Source organism: Scatophagus argus, chromosome 11 (assembly GCF_020382885.2).
Source record: "Scatophagus argus isolate fScaArg1 chromosome 11, fScaArg1.pri, whole genome shotgun sequence".
Lineage (NCBI taxonomy): Eukaryota > Metazoa > Chordata > Actinopteri > Scatophagidae > Scatophagus > Scatophagus argus.
This window is the reverse complement of record NC_058503.1, coordinates 18,136,312-18,149,605: the sequence shown is the minus strand read 5'-3', so window position 1 is coordinate 18,149,605 and position 13,294 is coordinate 18,136,312. Positions and strand designations below refer to the sequence as shown.

Genomic DNA, 13,294 nt, shown 5'->3' with positions numbered 1-13,294 from the left:
GCTTAAATTCAGTCAGACTGAAGTCATTTTTTCCCTCTTCTCCTCCATCTCACTTAGGTTGCAACTACCTATGAAGTCAATGTTTATGCTTTGAAAAACTCTCTGACCAGCAGGCCACTCCAAGGGGAGGTCATCACTCAGGAGAGTGAGTCTCTAACTCATAAATAATGAAATTCTGACAAATAAATGTATTGTTTTGATCCATGAGAATCTAGAGACTTTGTTCCTTCTGACCCTTTCTGTCTTTCCTCTCGTGCCTCCAGATATCAGCCCCCCTCGTCGCGTACGCATCTCTGACGTTAACGACTCTTCCATCACTCTGACTTGGCGCTCAAAGACAGAAAGCATCTCTGGCTTCCTGGTTGAGGCCACACCCACCTCGTCCTTTACGGGCTACATACCCATTCAGAAGACCATCAGCCCTGACTTGCGTTCATATTCCATTACAGGTACACAGATATGAGAATTTTGCTGCAACAATAAGTGTATGGTATTACTACACAGAGGCACACACAATTTCTCGCTAACCTGTGACTGTGTCTTCGCTTCAGGTCTAGAGCCAGGCACCACTTACAAGATCAACATCTATACACTGAAAGGGAACGGACGCAGTGCACCACTCACACTCACCGCCACAACAGGTAAAACTCCAACTCTACCCTGCAGTGTCACTCAAGAGCATTTTGAGTGTGACATGTGACATCTTTTCAGCAGTGGGGGAAAAAAGATATCACAAACCTGCATTAACTAACATATTTTCATATTCATTATGATGTGCGAACAAGAAGAGTTTAGCTCCTTTAGTTGTTTTGGTTAATGGGTACTAAAGTACTTGCTTGTCTGTCTCTTCCAGCCAAACCAGTTGTCATCCCACCCACCAACATCCACTTCACATCCCTGAACCCTAACAGTATCTCTTTCACCTGGGAGCCCTCACGCAGTCCAGGGGTTACTGGGTATTATGTCACCTATGAGGAAGCTGGCGGTTTGCCTCGAGAACTTATACCCAGACCCCATGCAAGCCAGAGCTACGCCATTATCAATGGTGGGTATTGGAGCATGAGACTTGCTGTGCACAGACAAATGGAACAAATTTGCAAGTTCATCGATGGCAAACGACAAATGTTCTCACCTTTTTGTGTATGTGTTGCGTTTGGTCACAGGTCTGAAACCAGGAACGGAGTATGTCATTAAGATTGTCGCACTGCAGAATGCTTTGAGAAGTACACCTCTAGTGGGCAAAGCCAGAACACGTAAGTACACCCCTAAGCTGATGAGCACCCGCTACCATGAACTGCCTATGCAAACTTTTAGTTGGGACTTTTTTTCTTTTTGTTAAAGCATGGATTACTCTTGTGCCAGATACTCAAAACATTTTGACAAGGTCAAAAGGCAGTTTCTATTCTACTCTCTGTTACTTTAGAGAACAGGATATGTTTCTGTTGCATAGATGAACACTCAATCTCTATCATGCTTTTGGCTCAGAATACAATAATGTGAAGGATTGCATACTACTGGTGCTGTGCAATGGAAAAACAATGCTGCTGTTAAGTCTTCCAAAGAGATGTTGACGAAAGCATAAAATACAGCATTATGGGGTGTTGCTGTGTTACCCGCTGTCAGGAACTGAGCCAAGAATTGCACTAATTAGGTGAAATAATCTTGTTGCTCCACTGCAGGAGAGAACTTGGTCTGTTATGCTTATCTGTCATAATTGTAATGAGAAATTAACTTTTCTTACAGGCACATTTAGTGCTTTTTTCCTTTAAATTGTTTTTAACTGCATCAGCAATTTAAACCATAAAGACATCAGTTGTGCCCTGTAAAAGTAATAAGGTATAACTGCTGCATATTAAAAAAAAAAAAAAAATCTACAGGTTTGAGAGCTACACTCTGCTGCCCTCTGCAGGCTATCCTCTCTAACTGCTACTAAAGTTGAATTACAGCAGGTTACTTTTATTGTAATTTCTATTTGTGGTAACTTACTTTTAAAGTCTTTTTTATTTGTGTACTGCATTAGCAGAAATGTGTGACTGTGCTTTTTTCCAACAGCTAACATGAATATGTTTCTGTGTCCAATCAGAGCCAACTTTAGATCATCAGCTATTGGTCCCTGAGCTGCCGCAGCTTCCTGTTCCTCACCGACCCAGAACCGACATACTGGATGTTCCAGAATCCTTCAATGAAAAAATGTAAGAATAAGTTTTAAACTTTTTTTTCTGATGCATTTCCCAATTTTTGTCTTTGTTTTCTTATTCCTTCCTCATCTCTCTCCCTTTGTGTGTCCAGTTTCGACTCCAACCACGTTCACTTGGCTGGTACTAGTGGGCAGAGCCAACCAGGCCAGCAGGGCCAGCACATCTACACAGAGTATCAGAACCTAGGCCCTAACAATGGACTTCACGGCCCATATGGTGGACCCAAAGAAGGCCAGAGACCGACTCTCAGAGAACCGCTGGTTTATATTCCTGTAGCAGGCCCTGATGGGAACAGAGTGCCTTTGGTCAAGGTGTGAGAGACTTTATGATCTGTTATAAAGACCCTGTAGCCCATTTCATGTGATATTTACTGAACAGTCACTTAAACTATCTTTGTTCACGTCACAGAAAAAATGTAGAATTTGAACTGTAGAATCTGAAAATAAACAGCAGGGTTGTTAATACGTAAGCTGTCGATCCTTCAGTATTAAACATGACGGTGTGTAGTTAACATTTGTGAATGTTTTTATCATCTCAATGTCTGGATGCTGTGTGTTTGAACCTTCAGGTGAGCGACGGTCCTCTGTCAGGCCTTGCGTTTGGTTTCCCCGACAACGAAACCGAATTGCCTCAAGAAGCACAGACGGTCACAACCATTTCCTGGCAGACCATTCCTCAGACCTCAGAGTATGAGGTTTCCTGTAACCCAATTACACACCTGGAGGAACAAGGCTTCCAGGTATATACAAACAAAGCCACACGCACACACATTTACAACCGGCGATGTAAGGGCCACTTATTAACTTCCTTTTCATGCGTTTAGATGCGGCTTCCTGGAACCTCCAACAGTGCCACACTGATTGGATTGACATCTGGAGCTTCCTATAACGTCGTAGTAGAGGCCATGAGAGGCGGGGCAAAAGAGAAGGTTTTGGAGGAAGTTGTGACTGTTGGCAATGCTGGTACGGTAGTCGACACTGACAGAGTGTGCTGAATCTGTTAGCATATTGTGTGAATCACCTGTCAACAAGTTAAGACAAGCTGAACCACATTGGTTGGTTCTTTTCTAACCACAATCTTTTCTTCCATCCATAGTTCCAGGTGACATCCCCTTTACCACCAACCGGGATGTGTGTTATGACACGTTCACACAAACCTACCATGAGGTGGGCTCTGAGTGGGAGCGCATGTCTGAGACAGGCTTCAAGCTGTGGTGCCGCTGCCTGGGGCTTGGCAGTGGCCATTTTAGGTGTGATTCATCCAGTGAGTGGCTTAATAACCAGCATGCTTTGCAAACACACCATAGAATCAGAAATCAAATAATTCTATGTGACTTTACTCAAGAGGAATTTATAGATTACTAGTAATATATCATAAAAACAACTGAAAAGCCTTACCAAAGTTATGTGGAATACAAATAAATACATTTTACATTGTACAGATTATAAATTCCTTAGCTTCATTTCAAAAGCCATAGAATTATGCAGTTTGTGTTCTATGTGCTGCAGCAGCAGTAATAAAATGCCAGCATGGGCAGCCTCTGTAAGGATAACTAGATCATCTTTTTTCCTCATATATTATGTTGAATTATAGAGAGTTATACCTGCAGATTTTCAGATGTTATTCAAAGAGATCTGTCTGCAGTCTGCCCATGTTGGTGTCTCTACTCTGCCTCTGTGAACTGTGAGAATATCACAGTAAGAGAGCAGACAGCAGCTAAGCTAAGCTAACTGACCAGCGTCGTTCTCAGTTATTTGTATTGTCCATATTACTAACATGACAATACCAGAAACTGAGGTCGCCATCCAATCGCTTTAAGTTGACAGTCGTTTCACTGTCAGTATGCCTGTGCCCTGACTGGGACAATGTGTATTATTCAACCGGGAAACTGTAAAATTCTCTCCATTCATGACCATGTACTGTGTTTTATGCTCATTTTAATGGGATTATGAATTTGGATGTGTGAATTTTGGTTTGACTGCTCTGTGCCTTACCTAATGAACTTCTCTCATACATCCGCTTCAATCTGCTTCCTTCCAAACTCTTGCCAATTTCCATCCAACCTTCCTTCTTCTCTATGCCATCGTCACACCTCACTCCTCCCTCCCCCTACTGTACTCTCTTTTTCGCTCCCTTTTTCTATTTCTCTGCCCTCCCTCAGAATGGTGTCATGACAACGGTAATAATTACCGCATTGGTGAGAAGTGGGATCGCCATGCTGAGAACGGTCACATGATGAGCTGCACCTGCCTGGGCAACGGCAAGGGAGAATTCAAATGCGAACCCCGTAAGTATAGACTCTCACACACACACCCACACACACACACACACACACACACACACACACAGCTAAGCCTAAATGGGCTTGAAGTATTAGGATACGAGTTAATTCATGCATCATAAAATAATTTCGCATTTACTTTCAGTAGTGTCAGTATTTTTGTTCAGTTTTTTTTTTTTTTTTATGTACTTGATACTCAGTTACACGTTACTGTCTGTCATGAACAGAACTCCAGTTTTATATTTTTAATATATAACTGTCACTCTACAGACGAGTCGACTTGTTATGACGATGGAAAAATGTACCAGGTGGGAACCCAGTGGCAGAAGGAATACCTGGGCGCCATCTGTACCTGTACCTGCCATGGAGGACAACAGGTGTGTAACTGTGTGTGTCTGTGTATGTGTGAATAAAAAAAAATACAACAATCAGAACTGCACTGTCTAGTCTGTGATCAGATTGTGTTTGCTTGTGCACATTAACGTCTCCCTCCCCCCTTTTAGGGCTGGCGCTGTGAGAACTGCAGAAGACCAGGAGGCCAGACTGATGTGGATGCTGACCTCCTTCAACCTGTACGTTCAGGTGCCTTCGACCGGTACAGAGAAAACGCTCTACGTAAACTGGTCAGTGTCTCGCCACAGCTTTTACCATTAAAATTCTGCTCCAAAGTCAAACGAACCAGTAAAGTGATATTGCTATTTAGTCAGAGATATCAACAAAACTGTATACAAACTCGAAATTTGTAATTTCTCACTGTTTTAGAAAGTGTTGCTACAAATGTGATCACTAAATCACATCTGCTCTTCTCTTCTCGCCCTGCCCTTCTCTGCTCTCCAGAACATCCAGTGTCCGATTGAGTGTTTGAGGCCGGAGCTGCTCGCAGACGCTCACAGCCCTTCAGAGTAGAGAAGAGGGGGAGTGTGAGTAAAGGAGGATGAAGAAGTGAGACCCCTCGCAGCGTCGCTACCACTTCAAGAAGGAAGCCTCCTCCCGCTTTCCTTAAAAGAACACATTTTGATCAGATCTGTGCCTTAAAGGTCTTCCTCTCACCAAATTCAAGTGCCTTCACAAGACTATTTTCCACACCAACCTCTGTGCCGTTTCAAAGATCCAACTTGGCTGTGATCCTTTCTCGTTTAGTAGAAACGAGGATTCCTTCTTCGTAATTTTTGACATCAGTTTGTCAGAGCACAAATCCTGCTGCTTTATCACTTAAACCTGCCTACCCAAACATACTGTGGACACACACACACACAAGATGCAGTATTGTTGGGTATTTTTACTGTTGCATTGCGACATCTTACTTTGCCTGAGACAAAACACACCACTTTAAATGTCTTTTTTTCTATATATATATAGTTATGTTCCCTGTTAATAACTGTTGCCACGTTTGTTGCATTTCCCGTGATTTTGAGTCTCACTGTGACTAATATATAGTTTTAAAATAAAAAGATTTAGTTAATGATACAATGCATTTTCTGGGTCCTTAGACATCTAGACAAAGGAATTTCAAAGCCATACAGTATTTCCAGTGTGGCCTCAGACCTAAAGAGATATGACAGTGACAGTAAGATTTGTAATGAAGGGATTATAGGTGTAAAAGCCTTACAAAGCTAAGTGTCCTGTCTGTCTCCCCATGGTCATGGCTGATGAGCAGAGCAACAGGTGACCAAGACAGCAAACTTTCCTTGAGAAGATAAGCACTGTTACTTTTTGGTTGGTATTAAAAGAAATGTCCCCTTGCCATTTTTACAGAATTGGCCCTTGAAGTCACCAAAGAGATATTTAGTGATTTGTAATGCGGGTGTCTTTACAATTGCATTGCAAACCTATGAGATCTATAAAGCAAAAGCTGACTGACCAAAAGTTAAACTGTTATTTCAAAGATGTATTGAAAAATTCACAGTTGTTTCCAAGTGAAATATGTTAATTACATAAATGTTTTTTTTTCTTTTATTTATCCCTTTTTATTCCAGCATTTTGTTTAATGCTTTTTTTGGGGTGTATACTTTATTTTTGATTAACTTGTTTTTATATTTTTGGTGCCAAAATCTGAACTACTGTGGACTGAATCTTTTTAATAAACTGAAAAAAAGCCAAGTGATGTCACTTTTTTTTTATTAGGTATTTGCTAGGAGTATTTTTTAAGGTTTTTAGTTGATGATGATAAAACAAACTTATATTTGGTACCATAACTCCAGGGAAAACTTTGGCACTTTTGTAAGATCTGAGCTTTGCACAAATGAAGGATTTCAGTCAGTCTTCCCGTCCTCAGGTCACCCCAGACCTTGACCATGGTCCAGAGAGGAGGACTGGACCGCCCGTTTGGCTCTGCAGTGAACAGCACTTGCGGAAGTCTGAGCTTTTAGTTTGAATAGAAAACAAGCCACCCCGGAAAGCAAAATGGTTTCTACAAATGCTATATAAGGATTTCCGGTTTCTTTCAGAATAAAATTATATTTTAAAAAAAAAAATTGCAATTTATTTTTTGCGCACCAAGGGTAAGATTGGTAGCAATTTCAGAAGGATAACAGACAGGCTTTTCACTGTGATCTTTTTGTACTCTTTTAAAACTTTCTCTCGCGGTCAGTAATGTTCGATATTATGACATGAATGTGTCATCTATTTCATGGAGCAACGTTATTTGTTTTCAAATTAAACAGGCTGTTGATACGCAACAGACTCTCGCTTAATTTAGCTTGCACAAATAAGATTATTTCCATATTTTTACAAAATAATGAGTGTTTTGGAATACTTTCAAAGTCAGAGTAGACATGACGCTTTTATTCTGAAGAAGACGTACCGGAAGTGTTATCACGTCGGCTCTGCTGAGGAAGTAAGGAGTGGACCAGAGAGTGGGAGAGCAACTTTTGTGGAATCTCCTGAACGCACGGGAAAATGGAAGACGCCTCCATTGACGCTTTAATCCTGAAGCTTCACGATGTGAACGCGGTGAAGTTTGGAGAGTACAAGCTGAAGAGCGGCATGTTGACACCCATCTACATCGACCTGAGGGTCCTCGTATCCTACCCGGTGATCATGAACCAGGTAAAGCCCAAATCACGCGGTGTCCTGACCCGCTGCGCGTGGTAAAATGTGCAGTCAAGTTACCGCCTGTTGAAGTGAGGTGGTGTTTGCGCACGTGCTTTATTTCATAGCAGTTTTAAGGTTCAACAGTGAGAAATGAACGTTTTCCGTGAATCAACTTCCTGTGGTTTTACTGGCCCTGAAAAGTGTTTTTCTTCCCCATTTCGACTGTTCCTCTTGTCTGTGAATGGGCCAAAACTCTCCAGGACGAGAGCGCCTTTAACACGTTCAACACTGAACATCGTAATCATAACTCATACAAGCAAGAAATTGTAGTAGATCCTTCATTCACGTGACGGGTCACTGACCTAATTGGCTTGTTTGTTTAGCTAACCTATCAGTCACTTTTAAAAAAGTTTATTAACTTTAAAAGTATCAGCAGAACTGATTCCAACTATGTATCAACGACCTTTTCTATTTTAAACATTATCAGCTACACTATAAAGTGTTAAAGCGTTAAGCATTGCGTAAAAGTTTGTGTATTTCACAAGCTCGTTGGACATTGTCACTTATGGCATTGCCAATTTAAAGTGCTGACCCTTTTTGCCACTGCAACCCTTGTTTTCTGTGCAGGTGTCAAGTATCATTTACCAGCGAGCGCAAGAAGAAGGGCTGCAGTTTGACTCGGTGTGTGGGGTACCGTACACGGCTCTGCCTATGGCCACAATCATCTGCTCTCAACATGAACTGCCCATGCTCATCAGGCGAAAGGAGGCCAAGGACTATGGTGGGTGACTGGATCTACAGGGCTGCAGCTCACATTGTGATCATTCTTGATTAATCTGCTGTTTATAATTTTACAGTTTTCTGGAGCCCAAAGTTATGTCTTCACATTGCTTGTTTGTCTAAAAAAAATGGTACAGAACCCCAAACTCTTTACTGCTATCATAAATGGCACAGAAAAGCAGCAAGAAGCTGGACCCAGAAAATATTTGACTTCACTTATGGGGCCTGGTTTGGTGACATCAGTGCTGATATGTCAGGTCTCATTTCTCAGCTGTTAAAGACACCTGCTGTTACACTGCCCAATACATAAGTTGAAACCTAATTTAAAGTTAGAATTGTGAAACACAATAGAGCTTATTTACCTTTTTTAAAGAGTCTCAACTGGCCGTCGGCAAGTCCGCAGCTGGACATTAACCTTAATCAAAGCTTGATCAAAGCACTAGTGTGACTGAAGCATACCAAGCTGTGTTAGTAACCTTTGCTCCACTTGGAACCTCGCAAAGGCCTTGAATCAGTAATAGTGACACAGTAACCGTCTGTTTGGACCCAGTAGTGACTGATAACGTTCCTTGTGTAACCCTGCTAGGAACCAAGCGTCTTGTGGAGGGCTCATTTCGGAAAGGGGACACGTGTCTGATCATTGAAGACACAGTGACCAGTGGCAGTAGCATCCTGGAGACTGCAGAAGTGCTCTTTAAGGAGGGACTGAAGGTGCAGTATTAGGGATGATAATCCAGCATGGATGCTTTCTGTTTGAATGATCACTGTAGAGGGTATAGAAGCCCATCATGTAGAGTATTAATGTTTCCATAGGTGTCCTTGCAGAATAAGAACTGAAATCTGGTCCCAGTGTGTGTAGTTGTGTGTTGAAATCCTGACTTGTTCCAAGGTGACGGATGCCATCGTACTAATGGACAGAGAGCAAGGTGGCGTAGAGATGTTGGCTTCTCAAGGAATCAAGCTTCATCCCATCATCTCCATGTTCAAGCTGCTCAACGTGCTGCAGGCAGGCGGGCGCATTGACGCTCAAACCGCCCAGAGTGTCCACAAGTTCATCCTGGACAACAACACTTTCAGGTACAAGATGGGGAGTAGAAAGTGTGTGTGTGTGTGTGTTTTACGTCACATCCAACATTTTAAAGTAACATTTGCTAACTTGAACTCTTTCAGCTGCAAGGAGAAGAATGGCAGTCATGTCCCTGCCACTAAGAAGCAGAATGTGGAGCTGAGCTATGCAGACCGAGCTGAACTACCAAGTATGTGGGCTTCCAACTTTAAAATGTTATGCCACTTTGAAACACTTTGGTGGTATCATCACTGGTGCTTCAAACAAATCTCCACTCTTGGTCCTGGGAAATGGTTTTAGTCATATTTTTAAAGCATTTTACACATTTACTCAAGAGTTTTTGTCCTTTTTTAAACAGTGACTTCCATAGCGCTTTATGCAGTCTCTCCCTCCTCTTGCCTGTAGACGTTCACCCTTTGGCATCAAAGCTGCTGAAGATCATGGAGGAGAAGCAGTCTAACCTCTGCGTGTCCGCCGACATGACGAGCGGCGAGGAGCTGCTTCAGCTGGCGGACTCTCTAGGTCCAAGCATCTGCATGCTGAAGACCCACGTAGACATCCTGAAGGTTGGGACCTGGTGACTAGTCCATATTTTACAAATGCAGTATTGTCAGTCTGACCTCATGCTGTTCTTATCTCTGCTAACAGGACTACACAGTAGCCTTCAACCAGAAACTGCAGGCTTTGGCTAATAAGCACAACTTCCTCATCTTTGAAGATCGCAAGTTTGCTGACATTGGGAACACAGTCAAGCACCAGTATGAAGGTGAGTCCAAAGTCGGGGTGTGTGAAATGTATCCATCTTTAGAATGAAATCTGAAAACTTTTTTTTTTTTTTAAGTAGCTTAACAGTGTGTTCATGTATCCATTTCCCAGGTGGTTTGTATCAGATCTCATCTTGGGCGCACATAGTGAATGCTCATGCAGTACCAGGGCCTGGGGTTGTGAAGGGTCTGAGTGCTGTAGGAAAGCCTCTGGGCCGAGGGTGTTTGCTCATCGCGCAGATGAGCTCCCAGGGGTCCTTGGCTACCGGTGAATACACAAAGGCTGTGGTAAGCACATCTCCTAAGTTCACTCACATAATACATCACATCACCAGTTTACCTGTGTTTATGTCTGTTCTGTGCCTTCACAGCTGGAGATGGCAGAGGAGCAGTCAGACTTCGTGATTGGGTTTATCTGTGGCTCAAAGATCAGCAAGAGGCCAGAGTTCGTCCATATGACCCCAGGGGTGCAGATGCAGGCTGGAGGTAAACAAGGCTTACCTTTGTCATTTATTTGCCTTTTTTTCCCCAGGGAATTTTTTGCGATTTACCCTGAAAAGTTTGTATTTCCATGTAATTAAAAGGAAACTATGAAACCGATGAAGACTATGGCTCATAGACTGAAAATGACTGTAATCGTGTACATACAGGTACACGTTTTCACTCAGTTCATTTGTTGAGGACTATAAACATCCTCTGATTAAAGCTGAGCTTGAGAAGTTTAAGCCGTTTGTTTTATCTCAGATCCTGCGTGCCGGAATATAAAACCATCACAACAATAAAATCAGGCTGATTAAGGTGGCAGTTTTCTTATTGGTGATCCATCTTTGATGCCTTAAACGTGGACGTCAAAAACCTTTCTCTCTGCTCTCTTTGACTCATGTTCTCATCTTCACCACAGGGAGGTGCTATAATACAAGAAATTATTTCTGGGCATCCTCCCCCTTTCTCTTCCCTCCTCACTCATTTCTCCTATGCCTCCCTGCACCTCTTACAGGTGATGCACTGGGCCAGCAGTACACCACCCCAGAAGAAGTTCTCTGCAACAAAGGCTCTGATGTCCTTATTGTAGGTCGAGGTATCCTGGAGGCCCCTGATAGGCTGAAAGCTGCTGAGTCATACAGAAAGTCCGGATGGGAGGCTTACACCAAGAGACTCGGTCGGGGTGGTCAGTAGGAGCTCAGGAGTTGCGTATGTGTCATTGCATCTTGGATTTCAAATCAAAGCTCTCAGTAACTCGATTAAGGACCGTTGCGACAGAACTGGAAGTATTGTCATTTTAACATTTTCAAGGAACACCAGGGCGCGTGTAGTCGTATCCATAGAAACGTATGTAGATACGCTGTCACATGTAAATAACCACCTGCTCCTGCACAACCACACAGTTTCACATTTGTAGCTGGCAGGTGGGGGGAATTGGAGATGTTGCTGCTTGCTGAACATGTAAATTTTCACTCTGACCTCAGGTTCATCTGCTCAAGTATTTCTAACCAAGTTTAAACAGACTTGGGAAAAGTTTTCAGTATTCCTGGATGACTTGAGATCCTTCCTCCTGCCCAAACTGCTCAGAGTTTTGAAATAAGTTTTGGATTACCTAGAATAGCTAGTTTTTTAAATGAGGTGTCTGCTAAACTCAAGAGGAATTGTTTGTCAGTGCAGGAGTACAAAGTGCTATTCTCATGACAAAGACTACTGCTTCTGCTCAGGGTGAGGCTTTTCTTTGTCACAAACCTACTATTCCTGTGAATGCTTTACTCAATCGAGATTTGTAGTAGAGAGTGTGGCTTGTATTTTTAATTGTTATGAAATTATTTTGGGAATTTTTCACTACATGGCGAGGAGTCTTTTGCACTTTGATCTTTTGCATCTTGAGGTCACACACGTACTGTTCGATACAAAACAGAACGTTGTTTTGTATCGAATGTGAACAAATCTCTCCTAGTCAGAGTCTTTACTTCCAGCTTTACAAAGTATCAGCAATAAATCGATTTTGAATCCATATGTACTGTAAGTGTCATATCAGGCTTAGTCAGGAACAGAACACTAATGGACCATAATGTTGACTGTGGTCTCAATGTAACTATTTTTAATTTTTAAGGGAAGGCCATAACACGGTTTGGTCAGCTACAAAATGCTGGCTTTTGACTTGCCTGAGAAAATTCTGGATCACGTAAATGCTGATTAGGCTGCTTGATGTTTATTTTTCAACTTTTTCTTTTGATTTGTCTGTCTTGGTTGAGTCCGATGTCTGCCGTCAGTGTTGCTGAAATTCATTTAGAATGTGATTGCACAGAACTGATCTACCAGTATTTTTTCCGCTAACTTTCTCTCTGAAAAGACAGTTGAAAAGCAGTTTTGTCTATATAAGATAGAATCACCTCCTGGTTGTGACATTTCCCTTTAAAAGTAGCTTGTGGTGTGTCCTGGACCTGGGACAAGTTTGGTACTGCTGGACATGCCTGCAGTGAAATGACTTAAAGTTGTTCTTGGTGATGTTCTGGATTTAATGAATGAATGTAAAGTCTCCTCTGTCACTGTGATCTTGTTTGTTGTGTTCCTCCTCCATTTAATTTCCTTTTATGGCTAAAGAAAAAGACACTAAATACTTCAATAAATAATACATGTTGGAAAAACTCTTTTTAAACTTGAGTGTTTAATATTTCTCCCCTGCTGTGCACATAAGGACTTCAAGTAATATTTCACTGCATATCTGTTTTTCTGCATTTTGTAAATTGGTTTTTAATCTCAGGTTGGGTTAAATGAGAGCCAACATACATTAAAGTTTTAACATATAAAGAATTGCTTAAATGTTACATTCAAACATCTACTGCCCTTTGAACACACTTGAATCTGGTTTACCCAGGATTAACTCCAAGGCATATACTGTATTTCAAAATAAGAAAATAAACATTATTGAAAAAAATGTCACCTGTATACCATATGTACTACCAATCCATAAAAGATGATTTTGAGTTGATATGAAAGAGGAGTCTGAATTATGAATGAGCCAACAGAATAAGCTAAAATGAAAAATCTAGAAGTTTACAAATAAGCTTGACAATATTTGTGTATTTATTTATTTATCAATGTGAATCTGAGTCTCATAAAAACCTTGTATATTTTGTGGTCTTAATACTCACTAAGGATGATGTCTCATTGGTTTTGATTTACA

General features: G+C 41.7%; 2 protein-coding genes across 2 annotated transcripts in view; both read left to right on the top strand.

Annotated features, from left to right (window-relative positions):
- LOC124067116 (fibronectin-like) overlaps positions 1 to 6,579 on the top strand; it is a 29,536-nt gene extending 22,957 nt beyond the window's left edge. Inside the window, exons 36-49 of the mRNA XM_046404202.1 lie at positions 58 to 145; positions 264 to 449; positions 552 to 641; positions 854 to 1,045; positions 1,164 to 1,253; positions 2,084 to 2,192; positions 2,290 to 2,509; positions 2,767 to 2,937; positions 3,022 to 3,160; positions 3,294 to 3,461; positions 4,360 to 4,485; positions 4,750 to 4,856; positions 4,983 to 5,102; positions 5,317 to 6,579. Of these exons, the coding sequence (XP_046260158.1) occupies positions 58 to 145; positions 264 to 449; positions 552 to 641; positions 854 to 1,045; positions 1,164 to 1,253; positions 2,084 to 2,192; positions 2,290 to 2,509; positions 2,767 to 2,937; positions 3,022 to 3,160; positions 3,294 to 3,461; positions 4,360 to 4,485; positions 4,750 to 4,856; positions 4,983 to 5,102; positions 5,317 to 5,385 (1,875 nt within the window). The 3' untranslated portion in view covers positions 5,386 to 6,579. The remainder of the gene's footprint in view (positions 1 to 57; positions 146 to 263; positions 450 to 551; positions 642 to 853; positions 1,046 to 1,163; positions 1,254 to 2,083; positions 2,193 to 2,289; positions 2,510 to 2,766; positions 2,938 to 3,021; positions 3,161 to 3,293; positions 3,462 to 4,359; positions 4,486 to 4,749; positions 4,857 to 4,982; positions 5,103 to 5,316) is intronic.
- A 715-nt stretch (positions 6,580 to 7,294) lies between these two features.
- Positions 7,295 to 12,755, top strand: umps (uridine monophosphate synthetase). The gene is made up of 10 exons (XM_046404630.1): positions 7,295 to 7,527; positions 8,140 to 8,293; positions 8,879 to 9,003; positions 9,182 to 9,369; positions 9,463 to 9,548; positions 9,764 to 9,924; positions 10,007 to 10,124; positions 10,235 to 10,410; positions 10,494 to 10,608; positions 11,120 to 12,755. Exons 1-10 carry the CDS (start codon positions 7,378 to 7,380, stop codon positions 11,296 to 11,298), a joined length of 1,452 nt encoding a protein of 483 aa, XP_046260586.1. The 5' UTR covers positions 7,295 to 7,377; the 3' UTR covers positions 11,299 to 12,755.
- The last annotated feature ends 539 nt before the right edge of the window (positions 12,756 to 13,294 follow it).

Excerpts from the sequence above, each read along its gene's own strand:
- umps (XM_046404630.1), top strand. The coding sequence starts at position 7,378 with ATGGAAGACGCCTCCATTGACGCTTTAATCCTGAAGCTTCACGATGTG. Across the intron at positions 8,294-8,878 it reads AAAGGAGGCCAAGGACTATG|GAACCAAGCGTCTTGTGGAG; the intron begins GTGGGTGACTGG and ends TAACCCTGCTAG. Across the intron at positions 10,411-10,493 it reads GTGAATACACAAAGGCTGTG|CTGGAGATGGCAGAGGAGCA; the intron begins GTAAGCACATCT and ends GTGCCTTCACAG.